The sequence below is a fragment of the Spodoptera frugiperda genome, chromosome 8 (assembly GCF_023101765.2).
Source record: "Spodoptera frugiperda isolate SF20-4 chromosome 8, AGI-APGP_CSIRO_Sfru_2.0, whole genome shotgun sequence".
In the NCBI taxonomy this organism is placed as follows: Eukaryota; Metazoa; Arthropoda; class Insecta; order Lepidoptera; family Noctuidae; genus Spodoptera; species Spodoptera frugiperda.
Genome location: NC_064219.1, coordinates 4839339 through 4860796, shown reverse-complemented (window position 1 = coordinate 4860796; position 21458 = coordinate 4839339). Strand labels below are relative to the sequence as shown.

The following is a 21458-nucleotide window of genomic DNA, read 5'->3' as shown; positions in this document are numbered from 1 at the left end:
CATAGCATTTGACCTTGAAAATAAAGCACACCGAACAATTCAAATCAGATAAAAATATGTTTTTTTTAATTATTGTTATTAATTATCTTTAATCGGGACATTTGCAATAATTACAAAACGACTTAATTATTGTGATAAATATTTTATTACTACTATTATAACTGAACTGAAACACTAAAAGTTAAAACAGTAGGTAACCAAATTGCCCTTGTGGTCTGTTAGATTTGGATCAAAACAAAATGGATAAGTTTTGGCGCCATTTGCGAACTTATTGCTTGAACAGCACAATAGTAGGACTCAAGTACTTTTATATCTATCCGGATATATTAACAAGGTATTGTATTCATAACATCTTCTCTTTAAATCAACTTTTTTGGGCCTCCTCAACCATCATCAGCCTGGCCACTGCTGACCAAAGGCCTCTTCCCACACGTTTTGAGCATTAATCACCACGCTTGTTCAATGGGGGTTGACGATTTCAATCTTATAATTAGAACGATAAGCCCAGGTTTCCTCACTATGTTTTCCTTCACCGTTTTTTAGTGGTATCTAAATAATTTTAGAAAGCGCATAAAAATCGGAAAATGTCACATTAGAACTTGCTGTTGGTAGATTTCGCATCCACAATCTCATGCATGAGAAGCTGGCGGGCGAAAAATGTATGTCACTATTATTTTACTTTATACTATGTGTGATATGATTTCTGACTATTATCGATTAAAAAAATCGGAAAATACCAAGTTAACTAATTTTATTGTACTTTATTAGTTACGTATTCTGCCCACAGATGCTTCTGGGCAGTAAACATGGTATCCGTATTGGCCATATCCGTTTCTATCACATACTTTCTGTACAATCGTTTTGAGCTAATGCCAACGAGGATTGCCATAGAGAACCAGTTCGAACCGATTAAAAACCTTCCCTACCCTGCCATCACTGTGTGTTCCCCAAACCAAGTAACCGTGTCTGCCCTGGAGTATTTCAACACTACACTAATGTGAGTTGGATCTTTTTATTTAAAAAAACATGATGTATCTAACTATATCTTTTCAAACGGTTTTATTAAGCTTGACCTGTTTGTTTGACGTCCAATGGTGCTGATATTTGTTTTTTTTTATGGAATAAGCCCCTAAACGAGCATACGGATCACCATGGTAAGCAATCGCCGACGCCCATGGACACTTGAAACACCAGAAGCGTTAGAAGTGCGTTGCCAGCCTTTTGGGGATTAGGAATTTAAGGGTTGTTAGAGAATTGGGGATTGGGAAAGGGGATAATTGGGCCTTGGTACACACTGAAGTGCGTTGCCAGCCTTTTGGAGGTTAGAAATTTAAGGATGGTTGGAGAATTAGGTTTTGGGGAGATTGGGAAAGGGGGATAATTGGGCCTTGGTACACACTGGTTATCTTTATGACCATACAATACAAGCCCATTAAAACTTTTTACCATATTTTTAATTAAAAATAATATAGATACTTTGTCTTTGTCATCAATGTTTAAAGATTGGCAAGTATACAACTTACTTACTTAAGTATGGCAGCAATACTTAAGTTTTTGTTCAGCAGTATGAAAGAAGCAACGCCTTTTATTGCCGAAGTGGTAGGCAGGAGGTGCACATTACGCCACATATGGAAGAATTTTACTATAATACATTAAATATATAATTATTCTGGAAGAGTGTTCGTTTAATTTTCTTTACAGTGAGGGTAACAGAACTGGATTGGAAACATATCTGCCGCTAATTTTAGGCTTCTACGAATTTATTAGTCTTACGAACCAGACCGACAATTTATTGAAGAGTTTCCAGGATTTATTGGAAATTAACAGATTCACTGTAAGTTTTATTTAATTTATTTTGATTTATTTATAAAACAAAATATTTAACACTAACCTTTAACTAAATCAATAGAAATAACAGAATGATGTAATAATTCTGTAGTTTTTGTGTTAATAGCGCCATAGTTTCTGGGAAAAAGTACTCCCTAGAAATGATTGCAATCAAACAGTCATACGGACTTCCGAAACTCTCACTTACCAGACTCAATACCATTATTTACGTCACCATCTTACCCTGGTATTCTGGAAGATGGTAGTACTATAATTCCCCTCCTGAAGCCATTTCAGTATTATTTATTTATGTAGTAGAAAATATACAGTTAAAGTGATATATTTGGCAAAAAACTACAATGATTTTAATTACTTAAAACTAATTCATCCGCCATTCATCATCTTACAAAATTCTCATAATTATGTCAGAGTAATATATGGAAAGACCTTATTATATTTTTACTTTTAAATGAAATTATCTATAATTATATTCACTTAATTGATCGAGTTTTCATTCGCCTAGATTCCAGATTTGCTCGCTCGTACACCTCAAAACTGTGGAAACTTCCTGAAGCGCTGTTATTTAGAAGGCAAGCAGTACAACTGTTCAGACCTCTTCAAACCGATACTTACCTCTCACGGATACTGCTGCAGCTTCAACAATATCTACATGTTTAATGGCATAATGTAAGTGTACCAAGTAAAACTCATACGATATATGTTTCTGGATAAATGGAATAAGCCGGCAAACGAGCAGACGTATCACCTGATGGTAAGCAATCGTCTGTCGCCAATGGACACTTGAAACACCAAGATCTTTTGGCGGTAAGAAATGTATGGATTGTTGGGGATCGGGAAGGGAGTAATTGGGCCTCCGGTAACCTCACTCACATAACGAAACACAACGCAAGCGTTGTTCACGTCGGTTTTTTGTGAGGCCGTGGTATCACTCCGGTCGAGCCGGCTCATTCGTGCCGAAGCATGGCTCTCCCACACTTAAAGATAAAAAGCTATACATATAAAGCTTTGAATTTGTCATAGTTGTTATCAATCCCTATTCAATAACATAGGTACAGTGTATGTTCTACTTATGTTATTGTTACTCTTGTTTTGTAGGAATGTTAAAAACAGGAACTTTGTCAACCGCTATGTAAGAGCTACCGGATTCAAGAAGGCATTGCTAGTGGTCATAGACTATGAAGAAGACAACGCCATGAATGATACAGTACTCTTTGGCGGAGCGACGCCGGTATGCAATACTTACTCATAAAATACTTAATAAAACACATGAAAATACTTAAAATTATGGTAGGTGTAACTATACACTTGTGTCCTATCGAGGCCTTTCACTAAGCATTCTGCAATTAATAGTCTTTAAAAGTAAAATACAATGCTTCGGGAAAATGGAACGCCTTTTTCCTTTTGTCAAATCTTGTCTCGGAAAAATATTCTTCGATGTTAAATATAAACCTACGCTACATTACCTAAAAGTGCACGAAATTAAGTCAGGAGTTCCACAGGGCAGTATATTGGGCCCAGTTCTGTATGTATTAAATATTTCTAGCAAAACATCCACTTATGCGAACACATCCATGTGCAAGTAAATGGCCATATATAAAACTGTTAAAGCCTGTATGGCCTAACAGAAATTAGCTCTGGAGTCTGAGTCGGAGAGGAATTTAAGCATGGCGATATTGGGTATATCGACAATTATTATTATGGCCAAGGAGAAATTGATAATACTAGGACCGTTATTAAAATATTTGTACATGTGTCTAAATACTTTGAGCTCGGGTCTGAGTCTGATGGTTGTAGTCTTACTTTTAGGTGATGTACACGGACTGGTCAGAGTTTCCACACGATGACGAATTACTTATCCATGACAATTACGGCGAGTCGTTCCACATCTTGTCCGCTACTTACACGTACTGCTCTGATGAAGTCAAATCACTGCCTATGCGGAGGTAGGGAGTAGCTTGTATGAGCTTATTCTTTTATAAAACTTTTTATTTTTGGCATTTACAAATACTACCATGTCACACGCCTCATCACATCCTAGCCTGGTGTGAGCACTTGGAAATATTCTCTATATATTATATATCTCTATACATATATCATATATTAGATATTCTCTATATCTTGGACTTCTTAGAAATATCTACAACTTCTTTGTCTGCCATCTTCATTAGCCATTCTGTTTCAGAGTCAGACTGTAGTATTAAAAATTGAGTAGCCTTTTGTCGCCGCCGTAGAGTCAAACTCTTGAAAATAATATTTCTCTTCCCTCAGTATACAGAGTGACTGGTAATTAGTGACGGATATTTAAACATGTGATTGTACTTTTAGGGAACAGCGAGTAAAGTTCCCTAAGAAAAGGAGGATCCTCCGACCAGGCGAGGTGATCGTGCCTGGCGGGCTTTCTGCCCAACTGTTGTTCGTTGGGATTTTCTATCCGTGTTAATTCGCATGTAAACTTCGTATGTGCGATGCAGGATATTTATGACGTCATCCGTTGATTTGCTCGTCGATAGTCTATGTGCGACGTGTCGCCACATCACTCCCCCCCAAGACCGGAGGTCGATCCTGTTGAGACGGCTGTCGATGCTTGAGATGAGCGGTGCCAGAGCCAGTGTAGAATGTCCCTAGTTCCAGTGAGTCGGAACTATGCCGCTGAATGCCCAGTGAGTCGGGTGAGCGGTGCAGGGTGATACTCCAGTGAGTCGGAGTAGTGAAGCTCGCAGTGTCCCACGGTGAGTCGGGGAATAGATGCTGCGAGGGTAGGTGCGTAGTGGCTGGCGTCTGCGTTGACGGGAGGAAGACGTCCTCAGACCGTGTGCAGAGTGCTGTGCCTAGACGCTGATAAGGCCGTAGGGAAGAACCAGGCTGCATATCTTCGATGTAGCATGTGGTGGTCCCTGATGAGGCCGAGGATGCTGGTTGGCTGCGACTTGATTACCGCTCAGCGGAGAAGTGATGGGTGAGGGAGGTGGCGATGAGGATGACGGTGCTGATCTGCTCCGTGAAGGTTGGTTTCAATCACGTCGGGGTCACCACTTTAGGGAACAGAGAGTAAAGTTCCCTAAGAAAAGGAGGATCCTCCGACCAGGCGAGGTGATCGTGCCTGGCGGGCTTTCTGCCCAACTGTTGTTCGTTGGGATTTTATATCCGTGTTAATTCGCATGTAAACTTCGTATGTGCGATGCAGGATATTTATGACGTCATCCGTTGATTTGCTCGTCGATAGTCTATGTGCGACGTGTCGCCACATACTCATGATTACAAACAACTTTCCTAAAGAAACTTTTTTGTATACTCATAACTTTTATTTTTGTCACAATAACAAAATGCTTTCGCATGATCAGCTGTTAGCAGAATTTGTTACCAGTCACCCTATATACTCAGTTAGTCAGCACACCCTGAAACGATAAGACTGTTCAATAAACAAACACATTACCTTTTTTCAGTCGGAATTGCTACTTTGACAACGAGTACCACTTGGATCACTTTTGGAACTACCATAACTCGGACTGTACCCACTTGTGTTATGCAAACGCAGTGAAGCAAAGCTGCAATTGTACTCCCGTGTTCATTCCCCACATCAAGCGGAACCCCTGCAAACTCGTTAATATTCCATGTTCAGTTGCAGTTCGATGTAAGTATATAATACTTTATAATGAAACATCATCATTTTTAAAACGGGGCATACAAAATACCTAATAGGTACTGAATCATCATCAGCCTATAAGTGGCCACTGCTGACCAAAACCTCTTCTCATATGAAGAAGGCTTGAGCATTAATCACTACGCTTGCTCAATGCGGGTTGGCGATTTCAAACTTATTAGAAACTACTTCCGCGCGGTTTCACCCGCACTGCTCGGTTGCTATTGATCGTGGCGTGATGATTTATAGCCTATTCCTCGATAAATGCGCTATCTAACACAAAAAGAATTATTCAAATCGGACCAGTAGATCCTGAGATTAGCGCGTTCAAACAAACAAACACTTCAGCTTTATAATATTAAGTATAGATTATGGCCAAAGTTTCCTCACGTCGTTTTCCTTCCCCGTTTGTCAGTGGCTTCTAAATAATCTTAGAAAGTATATATAACTCGGAAAAAGTTACATTGGTAGGTTTCGAGCCCGCAGTCTCATGCGTGAGAAGCGGACGTCTTAAACCTTCGGGCCACCACGACATCATCTAATACTGAATAAAGACTTCAAATTATGTCTCACTTTTCCCTAGCACGCTAGGCCTCTTATCAAATACATGACCGGGGTAAGTAAAGTTAGGTGTATTATGTCACTTTTCAGGGAATACGTCTAATTGGCTGACGTTTGAAAAATGTCCGTGTCTGCGTGACTGCGAGTCGCGCAAATACCGCAGTCAGGTGACCTTGGGGAACTTCAGAGCTGTACCTTATGCCATCAACAACCCCTAGTAAGTATCTAATATTGTATGTACAGTGTTTGATAATTTTTCATGAATATTTAACCATATTGTATGTTAGTATTCGTCAACCATTAGAGCAACAAACGTAATCGGGCGGGAGATGGGCGAGAGTGTCAGACTCTTACTGACTAAGAACCACCCTGTTCCTTCTTCTGCTTTAAGCCGGAGCCCCAGAAAACTGTGACGTTATCCGTAGTTCCCGAAAAGTAATCAGTCTTCAACCTTAAATTAAGTTTAATTTCATTAAACTTAATCTTTCCACTTTTTGTTGGTGGTGTTACATAGGACTGAGAGAATACAAAAACTCTATCTATTTTTATAGCTTTACTACCTAAAAATCACGATTTACTCACGTAAATTAATGGAGAAAAGCTCTACTAGTTTGGAGACACAGAGGGACTCTTCATCATGAGCAGCGTGCTCAGAGGCGGCTGCAGTAACCGTGATTTTTAGTTAATTTAGTAAGTCTCACTGTAGTTATTGTAAAAAAATGTTATGTTTCTATTTGCAGTAAAGGATTAGTTTTGAACAACACTACCAGTGCACTCCGTTTTTTCTTCACAAACCCGGTGTTTTTGAAGCAAAAACAAGAAACTGTTATGTCCATCATCAGCTTAGCTTGTGAGTTGGTACAGATTTCTTACGATTTCAGACTCCAAATTTTCTTACCGCTGGTCACCTGGTGGTAAGCGAACAACGCTGTCCATGGACACCCGTAACACCAGAGGAGTCAGAGTACTAGGACATGGGATGGTCAAAATATATTCTAAATCACAATTGATATCATTATCATCAGCCTATAAGTAGCCACTGCTAACCAAAGGCCTCTTCTCACACGGAGCAGTTTTAAGCATTAATCACTACGCTTGAATTGATGTGTATAATCGTAAATAACCACAGTGTTTTATGATTTCAGCTAATCTGGGAGGTGTATTCGGCCTGTCCATGGGGTTCAGCTGCATCAGTCTCTTGGAAATATTATTCTACATCTACCTCGGACTCAGAAACTACATTAAAAATCGTTTGAATATAAATTAAACAAATCTGAACTTTAAATACTGTTTCATTTTAGTAATAAGGTTGGTTACTCAGGCTACATATACTACCATGCTATTTTTTTTAAGGAGGAAAGTCATCCAATGACTTGATGACCAATAGAGTAAGAGTCTGATACTCCCTCTCCCGCCCAAGGCGGGACTCTTATTGTCTAAAAACCACCTCGCCTATGATTTCGGGTTCGATTCCCAGGTCGGGCAAAGTATTACTGGATTTTTTTCGGGTTTTCGAAAATTTCTCAGTAGTTGCACGAGTCTAGAATTGTGCCCAATATTTTGCAAAAGCCTCACTCTCTATTACATGGTACGTACATACTTTTAACACAAATGCTGAAATATGGGTGTACATTGTATACGGTATAACGTGGGATAATATTCGGGGATAAAATGAGTAACATTGCATTGTATTTCAATTATTTATTAAAACAAATTGTATCTGTATTATTAAGTAGGTACCTACTACAGATACATTAAGCTTTGTAGAATTTAGGCGGACTGGCTGCGTCTTTACTCATGAATATGAGTCCCGGAGTGACTTGAAACTGATAGAGCTTTCCTCGCGTAGTTCATGTGAACAAGCCGTGTGTTTCATTGATCCCTTGGAATTGTTGAAAATGCATAATTATTCTAAATAAAAGGCAGTAGGTATGCTAATTGACCTTGAAAATTAAATACACGGTGTAATTAACTATTCACATCAGATATAGGAAATGTAATTATTGATATGATATATTAATTAGTATTCGTGACAGCTATTAATATAATTATTTAATTGCACTACTTATAAAACTGGAACTAGAAATATTTTAAATGAGTAAACAGAAAGCTAATGAAATAAATGGTCTGGCAAATTGAAGCCGAATTAAAATGGATAATTTTTGGCGTCTTTTGCGAACTTACTGCTTGAACAGCACAATAGTAGGACTCAAGTACTTTTATATCTATCCGGATATATTGTCAAGGTGGGTACATACTCCTACATACATTTTTACTCGTCACTACATAGTATAAAACAAAGACGGTTTTTCCGTCCCTATGTACCTTTGTATGCTTAAATCTTTAAAACTACGCTACGGATTTTGATACTTTTTTTTTTAATAAACAGTGATTCAAGAGGAAGGTTTATATGTAAATTACATGCATGATATATCACCATTGCATCCATGCGAAGCTGGGGCGGGTCGCTAGTTAAAAATATAAGTGTACGTTATATGACAAAATAAAAAAATACGCGTCCTATTTTTTCATTATCGAACTAAATAGATTTTTAATTTTCATACCCCTTCATCATCCCTATTGCCCCGTGATAATTTTATTAAAGCAATATTAGGTACTATGTGAAAGAAAAATGTAGAATCATCTCTAAGATTAACTCGTTTTTCACACAGATGCTTCTGGACAGTGAACATGATATCAGTGTTGGCGATGTCTTTCTCCATCACCTACTTTCTGTACAATCGTTTTGAAGAAATGCCAACAAGGGTCGCCATAGAGAACCAGTTCGAACCAATAAAGAACCTTCCCTACCCTGCCATCACTCTGTGTACCCCGAACCAGGTTACCATATCCTCCCTGGAGTATTTCAAGACCACACTCATGTGAGTTGACTGATTATTTTATATAATAACTAAGTAAGTTATATATTTAAAACAAATTATCAAACAAATTATATTAATTAATCTACTTATTTACGTGGAGGACTAATGGGGAGGCCTTTGTTCAGCAGTGGATGTCTCTCGGCTGATGATGATGATGATGATATCTACATATTTGTAGCTATATTTTGAAAAATAAATATGCAATTTGGCTCAATAATATTATTACGCGTTTGTTTTAACCTCATAGAAAATTCTTAAGTCATAGGTTTTGAGATTTCAAAAGGTACTGAATTATATTTTTATTTACAGTGAAGGCAACAAAACTGATTTGGAATCATATCTACCGCTAGTTTTGGGCTTCTACGAATATATTAATATCACGGACCAAACACGTAACCATTTGAAAAATTTCCAGGACTTATTAGAAAAGAATAGATACACTGTAAGTATATATTACCTAGTAGTCTGTCGGTTGGATAGCTTTATGATACTGTAACTTGAAGCGAATGCTACGTGGCTTAGGCTGTGGGCAAAAGGTAGGTTACTTACTGTCAAAAGTCCAAAGTGGACTAGCAGTTACACAAGAACACGAAACTCCACTGCCGCGCCAGATTAGTACGTGGCGGGATGAGCTCCGGTGCGATCTCATGGCGGAATGGCAGCAACGACTGTCGCAACCGAGGGCTGGACTCGCTATCATTGCAGCGGTAAGTCCCTTCTTTGAGGAGTGGCTTGAGAGGCGCCACGGCGTCCTTACCTACCGCCATGAGATGAGAGTTTCTAATTCTAGTTTCGGTAGTGTCCTGTTTCTGATTGGGCGGCAAAAAACGCCCGGGTGTCGTCACTGCGAGGACCGCCCGGAAGACACGGTGGAGCATACGGTAGCGGTGTGCCCTGCATGGGCTGAGCACCGCCGTGTCCTTAGGGATGTGTGCGGCGACAGAAACTACAAAAGTTTAGGCGCGCGGGCTTTCGCATGATAAGGTGTTAGCAGCGAGGCGCCCGCGCCTGCGTTAGCTACTAGTTGGTATTTTTTTACAATCACCTTTGTGCAGGTTCCAGAGCTGCTGGGTCGTGTGCCTCAACTGTGTGCAAAGTTCCTGAAGCGCTGTTACTTAGAACGCAAGGTGTACAACTGCACAGACCTCTTCAAACCGATCCTGACCGCCCGCGGGTACTGCTGCACCTTTAACAATAACTATATGTTCAATCGCAAGATGTAAGTTATTTCAAACAATTTTTGTATAATTACTATCATGAGATTTAACATGGCTACATAAGTAGTAATATCGGATGTAAGCAATCAATAAAATCCGGAGCTGCGGTCTACCTGGCGGGTTTACCGGGGCTCCGGTTCGAAAAACAGGAGTAGGAAAGGGGTGGTTTTTAGTTAGCAAGAGTCTGACACTCCCTCTCGCCTCACCCAAGGTGGGAGAAGTCATTGGATGATATTCCCCCCTTAAAAAAGCAATGAAACGTGATTGAATTAACATAGCCTCTTGTTTTAAAGGAACGTCAAAGACCAAAACTTCGTGAACCGCACGGTGAAAGCCACGGGATTTATTAATGCTTTGATAGTAGTCACTGACTACGAGATGGAGGACTCCATGCTTGGCACGCTACTGAACGCTGGAGCAGTCCCGGTACATTATATTTATTTAATTAAACTTATATGCATATATTGGAAGCCCAATTACCCCCCTTCCCATTCCCCGATTCCCTAAGGCGATTGCTTCCCATCCGTCTGCTCGTTTACCGGCTTATACCATAAAAAACAGAAACAGTTTTGACAAGATAACTTTTAAAGTCAAAGTCAAAGTCAAAGCATTTATTTCAATTAATCCTAAATTAGGCACTTTTGAAACGTCAAATTAAATTGTCCGTCAGTCTGTCTGTCAGTGAAGCTAGGCGCTCGTTCCAAAGTGTTGCTTCGAATGGAGAAGAACGAGCAAGAAACTCCATTTAGATTCCTGGTACATATTTATGTATTTATGGTAATGACCTTACTTCTAGGTGATGTACACAGACTACACAGAGTTTCCATCCGACGACGAATTGTCCTACATCGAGAGTTACGGCGAGTCATTCCATACCATCACAGCTACTTACACGTACTGCTCTGATGAGGTCAAATCGCTGCCTGTGAGGAGGTAAAGCAACATAAAGACTTTCAAAAATCTTTGCTTAGGGATAGGATTGTTCCTTGTGTTTTTCTTCAGAAAAACGTGGATATTTACGTAAACCATTATCTCTTTTTTAGTCGAAATTGCTTCTTCCATGACGAGCATCGTCTAGATCACTTCTGGAGCTACCATAACTCGGACTGTGACCATCTGTGCTATGCGAATGCAGTGAAAAGCGCTTGCAGATGCATTCCTGCGTACATACCGCATAGTGGTAGAAACAACGTCTGCAAACTCGTAGATATTCCCTGCATTATTGATGTAAAATGTAAGTGCTCTGTAACATAACATTACATTAGAATGATATGATTGATATGAATACCTACGTCCCTGCTTAAAACCGGATAAGAAGTCCTCTTATGAAGTGAAGGGGGATTTTTGACATGTTTTGTGCTTACAAACAACTTGCTTGCTTAGTTTAATTTCAAAAACTCAAAGAACTATAGTTGTACTTCGAAGAGATGGTGAAACTAAAAAGATTTTATAATGTTATGTTTAATCCCTTGACAGCCTGGCGATATCATATACCGGCAGCCATGACTGCCGCGATAAAAAATACATTGTCTTGCGTAGATCTACGTTCACCATACCAGGGGTTTAAAGTAAAATTAAACTTATCTAAATTTGATATTGTAGGAATGTATAAAAATATATCCTACAAAACAAATAAGTTTTCTCCAACTCCAACTTTTATTATTGAACATTTCAAATGGTTTTCAGGGAATATGTCCAAATGGTTGACGCCGGAGAAATGCAACTGTTTACGAGATTGCGAGTCGCGGAGATACCGCGGCGAAATGATTTTGGGAAACTTTAAGGCCATCTCTTACACACTCAAAAATCCGTAGTAAGTAATTCATACTTTCCGGAGCTGCGAACAACTTAAGGGCGCATTTTCATTCGTCATTAGCGTCCGCATGCGGGGTGCGGGAGATTTTGTAAACGCATGCCATAATAGAGCCCGCATGCGGGGAACCATTTTCATTGGGACAGATTACCGGGGTTCTGGCTCAAAGCAGGAGAAGGAACGGGGTGGTTTTTAGTCAGTAAGAGTCTGACACTCCCTCTCGTCTCGCCCAAGGCGGGAGAAGACATTAGATGATATTCTCCCCTCAAAAAAAGGAATTCATACTTAAAAGTAGAGTAATATAAAAGGTGTTATAAGTTTTATAGTTTCCCTTTCCGCGTGAGAAGAGGTTTTTTCCCAGTCCTGATCAATCTAAATCATGGGATTCAAAATTAACTCTCAGTTGAAGTTTCTACAGACCAAGTTGAAATTCAAATATTGGTTTGGATTTAGCGCTCACGGTACTAGTGTAGGTTTCTATTAGCTCGACCAGCTCAGCTGTCACAATGTGATAGCTTGATCTTAAACTACCAGCTCTCGTGGCGCGAAGATTCTCATATTCTAATTTTCATTTTCGTGATATCTAGATAGGTATTAATATTAAACTTACATAATATTTCTAAATTTTAATTTGCAGTGAAGGCTTGGTTTTAAGCAAGAGTACCAGTGCATTTCATTTCTTCTTCACAAACCCGGTGTACTTGAAGCAAAAACAAGAAACGGTTATGTCCATCATCAGCTTAGCTTGTGAGTACCAAATTAATTCTTTCCAACACTAGTAATCTTTATTTGTTACGTGTATTTGTGTGACGATCGCTTATTCGCATTGTAAAGGTAAGCGTCCACAGGCCTGCATCGTACGCATTCCGTAAAACGTCATCAGTACGCATCGCATGTAGGCATTGCCGATGATGCGGTCCGTACGATGCGGATCAGTGGACGCAGTTGTATGAGTTTCTATACAAGACAAACTAAAATCCGTTGTGTACGATGCGGGCCTGTGGACGCGTACCTTAAGAGACCTCCTCGTATTATACCACACCGCCTATAGAGACCATGTTATGACATCTATTCCCTACTAGTAATATCATGGTGATTAAATCCTAAACCTTGGTAAATAAGCACGGTGTTTCTGGTTTCAGCTAATCTGGGAGGAGTATTCGGCCTGTCCATGGGTTTCAGCTGCATTAGTCTCTTAGAAATATTGTTCTACATTTACCTCGGACTCAAAAACTACGTTAAAAATAAACTTGCTAAGGTGTTCATGAAAATTTCAAATCATTACAATACGAATTAAAGAAATTCGAGCTTTGATTTCTGGAGTTATGTAGTAGTTAGTTTGTTACAGTTTTTATAGTAGGTAATGTAGCACAAGTTAGAGAATATGATTACCTGTTATATACACATTTACTGACTAAAAACTACTACCGAGTTTGCTTTACTATTAACGACATCGAAACGAGAATGCGTTCGGTGCTCTGATTGGTTGGTTTATTCTCGCCAGCCAATCAGACCGCCGAGCGCGCTCTCGTTTCGATTTCGTTAAACGTAAACTCGTACTAAGGGTACTGGTGTGGATATGGAATCATGTGTTTGTAAACGCGCCCACCTCTACGTACAGGAGAAAATCCTCCCTGTAGAATGAAAAAAATATCATCTTTTTATGACGGGATTGTCGGCGATATGTGTGTCACAGTGTGTCCTTGGCATTACGTCTCTAGATTTGTATCCGATGCACTTGCACATATGTATAATGTAAGCTACATAGTAAATAAGATACATTGATAGAAATAATAAATTGTAAAAATGTCAGTAGCACTTTAGAACATAGCTTGACTCTAAGTGATAGTAATTTATTACAAAAATGTGCACGTACCTCAGTATTTTTTTAAATAAAATCTGTTAATACATTTATGTATAAATAAGTGTAGATAAACGGCCATAACTTTGTCGCTTTTACTATTTTGTTGCAAATCATTTATAATCCCATTTGACCTTAAAATGATACATAGGGTGCGACTTTTAACTATTCACATGAACATGTAAATGTTGATATATGACATTAATTTGCATTCCTTACTTGACAAATCGTTGTAAATCAGTGGTTCCCAACCCGTGGTCCGCAGAAGGCAAACTAGGGTCCACGAAAAAATGCACTAGACAACAATCTATACCTAGTCATCGAATTAAGATTATATCAAAGGAGACCAAGTGTGGGAGAGCCATGCTTCGGCACAAATGGGCCGGCTCGACCGGAGTGACACCACGACCTCACAGAAAACCGACGTGAAATAACGCTTGCGTTGTGTGTGTGTTGTTACTGAAGGCCCATTTACCAATTCCCAATCCCCGCTTCAAACTACAACAACAACAACTACTACAACAACAACACTTCAATTCCTAACTCCCAAAATGCCGGCAACGCACACGCCACTGGTATTTCGGGTGTCCATGGGTGGCAGCGATTGCTTATCATAGCTTATATCAAAAATGCAAAAATCACTGTTCACTCACACGTACATTAATGTAGAAAAGCTCTAATAGTTTCGAGTCATCGCATCGTGCGCAGACGCGGCGACGTCACGCAGCGTACTTGATGGAGTAGGCTGCGTAGAGGAATATAAACTAGTGGAGCTTTTCGCCATTAATATACGTGAATAAAATGTGATCATTGGTTTAAAAAAAGCATTAACTAATTGAAAAGTCACCATTTTAATGAAAATGAATCGTGCAACAAAAGTACCTAGGGATAGTGATAGTGGTCCCTAACATACCAAGAATGTTATAAAGGTTATACTCGACCAAGAAAAGGTTAGAAACCTCTGGAATTATTAAAACTGAAACGCTTTATAAGAGTAAATCGAAAGCGAATGAATTAAACGGCCTGGCAAATTGGAGCCGAATTAAAATGGATAATATTTGGCGCCATTTGCGAACTTACTGCTTGAACAGCACAATAGTCGGACTCAAGTACTTTTATATCTATCCGGATAAACTGTCAAGGTGAGTATATCCAAAATATTCGAGTCTATTTTTGCTAGCTTTTTAATTAGCTGGCCAGGCAAACTTCGTACTGCTTCTAACATTTTTTTCTCGCTTTTTAAATCTTCCCTGGATTTCCACAAACAATTTAAAACCTAAATTAGCCAAAGTTCTCGAGTTTTGGCGAGACTAACGAACAGCAAATGAATTTTATATAATTTAAAACCAGCCAATTCCACATTTCGTAAAAAATTTTTTTTCGTATGAGCTTCGAATGAAACTCCAAGTGTGATAGAGTTCTTCTGAAAATATTTGGTCATAAGGAGTTAGCTGGTTTGCCAATTAAGGTTGCCCAAAAAGATATTATGTATAAGAAAAGATTTTTTCTTGTACTTCACACAGATGTTTCTGGGCAGTAAACGTGATTTCCATGATGGTCATGTCATATTCTATCACCTACTGTCTGTACAATCGTTTTGAAGAAATGCCGATTAGAATCGCCATAGAGAACCAGTTCGAACCAATGAGGAACCTTCCCTACCCTGCCATCACTCTGTGTACCCCAAACCAGGTTACCATATCCTCCCTGGAGTATTTAAAGATCAGCCTGACGTGAGTTGACAGATTATTTCCTTAAAACATAACCGTTTTTTTTTTATTTAACCACTTATTTATTAGACTTACCTACTTAAATATTAAATAGAATAATTATCTCACTCTCTCTCTACTAGGTATGTACTCTCTATTAATTCAAATACGAATTAACGAAATTAGGAAATAATCACACAAAATAAAATTGACGATACTTTTCCTATTATTTATTTTAAGTTAGCTTAAGTTATGATTTCATAGAAAATTATAGGCAGTCATAGTCTGGAAATTTCAGGATACCGAGAGCATAATTGACTAACATTTTATTTATTTGCAGTAAGGGTAACACAACGAATTTGGAATCATATCTACCGCTAGTTTTAGGCTTCTACGAATATGTTGATATCACGGACCAGACACGTGACAACTTGAAAATTTTCCAGGATTTATTAGACCAGAATAAATTCTCCGTAAGTAACGTATATAGAATATAATCAAGCAATACAATAGATTTTTTGCAGCTCTAAAGCCTGAGACAACACCTCCTGAAGATCGGTGGTCGAGTGGGGTAAGAGCAAAGGTTCAACACAAAAACACAGACACGACACACAACAGAACACTCGAGACATATGTTTCGCTCCTCCACGGAGCGTTCGCGTCATCAGGTGTTGAATCGGCGGCTCCAGCAGCGCGATTCGAGCTGAAAATACATCTACAAGCGAAATAAAAACTAAAAATTTATTGTATTGTTAGTGTACCCATTGACAGGGTTAAACCTTATTCGTTTCATGTGTGCAGGTTCCAGAGCTGCTGGGTCGTGTGCCTCAACAGTGTGTTAAGTTCCTGAAGCGCTGTTACTTAGAACGCAAGGTGTACAACTGTACAGACCTCTTCAAACCGATCCTGACCGCGCGCGGGTACTGCTGTACCTTTAACAATAACTATATGTTTAATCGCAAGATGTGAGTAATAGTTTAAAACATAAACTATTTTTGTATTATTACTACCGTGGTATTGTATATGCTAAATTACCTACTTGAAATGTACGATCTTAGCCACGAAAGCTCTACTAGTTTCAAGTTACATCGGGACTCATATCCATGAGTAGCATGTGCAGCGTCACCTCGCGCAGTCAACTAATTTTAAACTCTTTCAACGCCTCCGTTACTGGTGTCTGAGTTAGCCTTAACAAGATTTATCGTGGATCGGTTTTCCGGCACCTCAATAACATCTGTGTTTGTGTACAAAAGGGACGACTTGTGTGGCAAGGGAGTCGTTTGAACCTACTTGGCTGGTACTACTTAGGATGTATGCAGTCGATGAAAAGTTATTAAATACCTATATAACGCAGAGTTCTTCTTTGAAGGAATACCAAATATCGGAACTTCATCAACCGCACAGTGAAAGCCACGGGAATCTCTAACGCATTGATTGTGGTCACTGACTACGATATAGAAGACTCCATGACTGACACACTACTGAACGCTGGAGCAGTCCCGGTACATTACATTACAGAAACTAATGACGAAAAAGTTCTAGTTAGAGTCTGGCCAACGAAAACTGACCAAAAAAGGAGGTTTTAAAAAATCATTAGCTGCTAACACTGACTATAGGTTGCTTAAACTGTTTTGATATTTTTTTTATTATTCAAGACTAATAATACAATTTACACTGCCTCGTTGCTCTTTTGATCGCTAGCGTGACAGTGCTAAATTATTGCCATATCAAGAGTTTAGAAAGTAACTTTCGTTGGCCAGACTCTATTGATAATTTTTGATTTTCTGGTATACGTATGGTAATGGCCTTACTTCTAGGTGATGTACACAGACTGGACGGAGTTTCCATCCGACGACGAATTGTCCTACATCGAGAGTTACGGCGAGTCATTCCATACCATCACAGCTACTTACACGTACTGCTCTGATGAGGTCAAATCGCTGCCTGTGAGGAGGTAGGGCAACATAATGATCTATATATAGAACTAGCTGCTTCCGCGCGGTTTTACCCGCTCTGCTCGGTTCCTATTGATAGTAGCGTGATGTTTTATAGCCTATAACCTTCCTCGATAAATGCGCTATCCAACACAAAAAGAATTATTCTAATCGGACCAGTAGTTCCGGAGATTAGCGCGTTCAAACAAACAAACAAACAAACAATCAAACAAACAAACTCTTCAGCTTTATAATATTAGTAATTAGTAATAGAGAATATATAATATACTAGAGAATCTATTACTTTTAGACGTTCAAAAATCTTTCCCCCACGACAGTATTTTCTCTAGTAGGTATATTTGAAAGAAAATCTTCAGAAAACCGTGGATGTTTACGTAAACCATTGTCTCTTTTTTAGTCGAAATTGCTTCTTTCATGACGAGCATCGTCTAGATCACTTCTGGAGCTATCATAACTCGGACTGTGACCATCTGTGCTATGCAAATGCAGTGAAAAGAATTGCACCCCGGCGCACTTACCGGACACTGCTACAGGCGAATTTTGCAAACTCACAGATATTCCCTGTGTTATTGATGTAAAATGTAAGTGCCCTGTTATGTTTGTTATGCATTAGGTTAGAAGGATTGGAATATGTTCCTGCTGAATGCAGAATGAGGGCCTTCCTTAAGAAGGGGGATTTAAGTACTTGCACTAAAAAAGGTAAAAATAACTTTAATTTCGGAAGTCGGTGTAACAAACAAATAATACCGAGAAACACCGTAGATATTTACGTAAACCATTGTCTCTTTTTTAGTCGAAATTGCTTCTTTCATGACGAGCATCGTCTAGATCACTTCTGGAGCTATCATAACTCGGACTGTGACCATCTGTGCTATGCGAATGCGGTGAAAAGAGTTTGCAATTGCACCCCGGCGCACTTACCGGACACTGCTACAGGCGATTTTTGCAAACTCACAGATATTCCCTGTGTTATTGATGTAAAATGTAAGTGCCCTGTTATGTTTGTTATGCATTAGGTTAGAAGAATAGAAATATGTTCCTGTCCTGCTGAATGTAGGATGAGGGCCTTCCTTAAGAAGGGTACGTGGCTTTTTTATGTGGGAAAACCATCTAATGACTTTCCCGCCGGGGCGAGGCGAGAATAAACCCGCTAGATAGTCCGCAACTCCGGATTTGCATATGGATTGCGGATAATAGTTAAATTATCAAAAGATAACAGGTAAATAAAGAACATCGTGTCATCGGAGGAGTCGTTTACGATCTTTGGAAGACGTACGGAAGTCAGTACCAAACGGCTCTAAAACTAACTTAAGAGGGCTTTTCGGACAAGGATTGGCGACAAGTCGCCGTAGTAAACGTGTTTCCTGATTAAAGACCTATCCAATGATACCTCAGTGGACCGAGTACCAATGTTCATACCATTTTGCCCATTTTATTGTGGTGTTACATGTACCTATGTATAAAAATAATTTCAACAATTTTTTTCTCGAAGACAAAATTTATGAAAAGATACAAATTTTTTATTATTGAACATCTTAAGGTGTGTCCAAACACGGCGCGGCAAAGTGCGCGGCAGCTACGCGCGGCATTCGCGGGACACAAATTTGCCGCGCGACTAGTTTAAACCTTCTGCGCGGCAGTGCTGCGCGGCATGTCCGAGACACGCCGCGCTCTTTATTTACTACAATGAAAGCGGCCGCATGTTATGTCGCTTTTTTTTTTTTTTTTGAGGGGACAAAATCATCCAATGACTTCTCCCGCCTTGGGTGACTCGGGAGGGAGTGTCAGACTCTTACTGACTAAAAACCACCCCGTTCCGTCTCCTGCTTTGAGCCGGAGCCCCGGTAACCTTTTACATTGTCCGCAGCTCCGGATCAGGCATCAGCCCTACTGGGCGATCTGTGGTGGTCTGGCTCTTTGAGGCGCGCGCGGAACGCGACGCGCCGCACGCACGGGTCTGGTTCTGTTCGGGCGGCGAGCTACCCTTGCTCGCCGTCCGCAGACCCGCAGCGTGTAATGTCGCTATGCTTATTATTCGAAAATTACGTAGAAGAAGGAATAAAAGAAAGGCAGTGTTGGATGCGACCACTCTTTCAACAAAGGACAAAGAATCTGGAAGGGATCTATTACGAAATCAACTACCACACGCAAATCTCAAATCGTCGCAGTTTGCTACTTGTGGCCCGCACCGGCGACTAAACGTTGACACAAAAAGCCGCCACACGCCACTGTGTGCGGTACGCGCGAACCGCGCCCCCTACCCCCTTGCCTCAGTAAACCTGTTGGAGCCAACGATAACGCACGTAGTCTGTGGTTCATATAGGTAGATAATATGGATATAGAAATATTTGTATCAGAGATACAATCCCGACCGCAAGTGTCGACCATCGGCCACAAGTGGATGTCGCGCGCTTCAGCTACTTTTGTGGCCGTTTCTTGCCTCTTGTCGCGGCGCTTGTGGCTGTCGCGTGTGGCCCGTGTGCGGCGACACTAACACCGTTCGCGGCGAACGTCGTGCGCGGCCGGTAGCTCGCGGCTGCCGCGCACTGCAGTCGTCAAACATAGAATTGAATGCCGCGCTATGTTTGGACACACCTTTACGCGATTATTTTATTTCAGGGAATATGTCCAATTGGTTGACGGATGATAATTGCTACTGTCTACGAGATTGTGAGTCGCGGAGATACAGCGGTGAACCGACTATGGGAAACTTCAATGCTATGCCCTACACTCTCAAAAGTCCGTAGTACGTAATTTTTACTTAAAATAAGAATATGTTTTTGGCCAGCGCTGATCAATCTGAACCATGGGATCAAAAATTTACTCTTAGTTGAAGTTTGAGCAGATCGCGCTCACGGCGCCATAGGTGTAGGACCAGAGCCAGCCAAGTAGCCAAATCAGCCCAAGCAGGTTAGCTGTTAAAGGTGACAAACTTGACACTAGCAAAAATGTTATTGTTCAGTACATCTAAAGCTATAGGTACTAGCGCCTCTCGTGGCGGGAAGATTCTCATTTTCGAATTGAAGTTTTTGTAGTATCTGCATAAACTTGCATATTCCTTATTTTTCTTTGCAGTGAAGGCTTGGTTTTGAACAGCAGTACCAGTGCATTTTATTTCTTCTTCACAAATTCAGCGTACTTGAAACAAAAACGAGAAACGGTTATGTCCATCATCAGCTTAGCTTGTGAGTACCAAATTCTTACCAACTTATAATTTGTTACATTTATTCGTGCGATATTTACGTTGCAAGAGACCTCCAGTCGCCGCCTATGGAAACTTTTTTTATTAACGCGTTGAAAATGCTCGTGGACTTCCCACGTCGTGAGGACGACGGGGAGGCGTGCCGGACTCTTATCGGCTAAAACCACTACTGCCTGTGACCGTGATCCGGGCTACTCTTGCGGAAATTACACCGCCGCCTATGAAAACTGTGTTATTTATATCTAACCACATCAGTAATAATATTATGATGAATTGATGAATATGGAATTAAATCCTGAATAATATAGGATTACTAGATTTTTTCCGGCTTTTCGAAAATTTCTCAGTAGTAGCACGGAGTCTGAAATTGTGCCCGGTATATGGCAATAGGCCTCTATTACAGCTGCGCCTCATAGAACAAATGGTGAGAAGGCTTTGGATGATTCCCCCTCTCAAAAAAAAAAAACCAGTAGGTAACATCATGATGATTATGAAATTAAATCCTGAGCCTTGGTAAATAACCACACTGTTTTATGGTTTCAGCTAATCTGGGAGGAGTATTCGGCCTGTCCATGGGTTTCAGCTGCATCAGCTTCCTAGAAATATTATTCTACATTTACCTCGGACTCAGAAACTACATTAAAAATAAACTTGCTAAGGTGATCTTGGCAATTTCAAATCATTACAATACGAATTAAACAAATTCGAACTTTCACACCTGAAGTAAATAAAGGTGAATTGGGTGATAGGATACTTTTAACATAACGCTG

At 40.0% G+C, this 21458-nt stretch overlaps 4 protein-coding genes across 4 annotated transcripts; all 4 read left to right on the top strand.

Annotated features, from left to right (window-relative positions):
* The first annotated feature begins 791 nt into the window (after positions 1 to 791).
* LOC126910973 (pickpocket protein 28-like) lies at positions 792 to 3097 on the top strand. The gene is made up of 4 exons (XM_050695653.1): positions 792 to 997; positions 1702 to 1834; positions 2351 to 2514; positions 2944 to 3097. The coding sequence occupies exons 1-4, from the start codon at positions 807 to 809 to the stop codon at positions 3095 to 3097; spliced, it is 642 nt and encodes a 213-aa protein (XP_050551610.1). The 5' UTR covers positions 792 to 806.
* A 513-nt stretch (positions 3098 to 3610) lies between these two features.
* Positions 3611 to 7316, top strand: LOC126910972 (sodium channel protein Nach-like). Its single transcript, XM_050695652.1, has 5 exons — positions 3611 to 3791; positions 5292 to 5479; positions 6140 to 6266; positions 6790 to 6899; positions 7195 to 7316. The coding sequence occupies exons 1-5, from the start codon at positions 3658 to 3660 to the stop codon at positions 7314 to 7316; spliced, it is 681 nt and encodes a 226-aa protein (XP_050551609.1). The 5' UTR covers positions 3611 to 3657.
* An 884-nt stretch (positions 7317 to 8200) lies between these two features.
* Positions 8201 to 13258, top strand: LOC118275768 (sodium channel protein Nach). Its single transcript, XM_050695651.1, has 10 exons — positions 8201 to 8295; positions 8722 to 8931; positions 9241 to 9373; positions 9987 to 10150; positions 10442 to 10574; positions 10945 to 11081; positions 11192 to 11382; positions 11835 to 11961; positions 12599 to 12708; positions 13104 to 13258. Exons 1-10 carry the CDS (start codon positions 8201 to 8203, stop codon positions 13256 to 13258), a joined length of 1455 nt encoding a protein of 484 aa, XP_050551608.1.
* A 1611-nt stretch (positions 13259 to 14869) lies between these two features.
* Positions 14870 to 17489, top strand: LOC118275769 (sodium channel protein Nach-like). The gene is made up of 6 exons (XM_050695650.1): positions 14870 to 14964; positions 15346 to 15555; positions 15872 to 16004; positions 16333 to 16496; positions 16901 to 17033; positions 17349 to 17489. Exons 1-6 carry the CDS (start codon positions 14870 to 14872, stop codon positions 17487 to 17489), a joined length of 876 nt encoding a protein of 291 aa, XP_050551607.1.
* Positions 17490 to 21458: the final 3969 nt, after the last annotated feature.

Excerpts from the sequence above, each read along its gene's own strand:
- LOC126910973 (XM_050695653.1), top strand. The coding sequence starts at position 807 with ATGGTATCCGTATTGGCCATATCCGTTTCTATCACATACTTTCTGTAC. Across the intron at positions 998-1,701 it reads TATTTCAACACTACACTAAT|TGAGGGTAACAGAACTGGAT; the intron begins GTGAGTTGGATC and ends TTTTCTTTACAG. Across the intron at positions 2,515-2,943 it reads TACATGTTTAATGGCATAAT|GAATGTTAAAAACAGGAACT; the intron begins GTAAGTGTACCA and ends CTTGTTTTGTAG.
- LOC118275769 (XM_050695650.1), top strand. The coding sequence starts at position 14,870 with ATGGATAATATTTGGCGCCATTTGCGAACTTACTGCTTGAACAGCACA. Across the intron at positions 16,005-16,332 it reads TAGACCAGAATAAATTCTCC|GTTCCAGAGCTGCTGGGTCG; the intron begins GTAAGTAACGTA and ends TCATGTGTGCAG. Across the intron at positions 16,497-16,900 it reads TATATGTTTAATCGCAAGAT|GAATACCAAATATCGGAACT; the intron begins GTGAGTAATAGT and ends TCTTCTTTGAAG.
- LOC118275768 (XM_050695651.1), top strand. The coding sequence starts at position 8,201 with ATGGATAATTTTTGGCGTCTTTTGCGAACTTACTGCTTGAACAGCACA. Across the intron at positions 10,575-10,944 it reads TGAACGCTGGAGCAGTCCCG|GTGATGTACACAGACTACAC; the intron begins GTACATTATATT and ends CCTTACTTCTAG. Across the intron at positions 12,709-13,103 it reads GTCCATCATCAGCTTAGCTT|CTAATCTGGGAGGAGTATTC; the intron begins GTGAGTACCAAA and ends TTCTGGTTTCAG.
- LOC126910972 (XM_050695652.1), top strand. The coding sequence starts at position 3,658 with ATGTACACGGACTGGTCAGAGTTTCCACACGATGACGAATTACTTATC. Across the intron at positions 6,267-6,789 it reads TATGCCATCAACAACCCCTA|TAAAGGATTAGTTTTGAACA; the intron begins GTAAGTATCTAA and ends TTCTATTTGCAG. Across the intron at positions 6,900-7,194 it reads GTCCATCATCAGCTTAGCTT|CTAATCTGGGAGGTGTATTC; the intron begins GTGAGTTGGTAC and ends TTATGATTTCAG.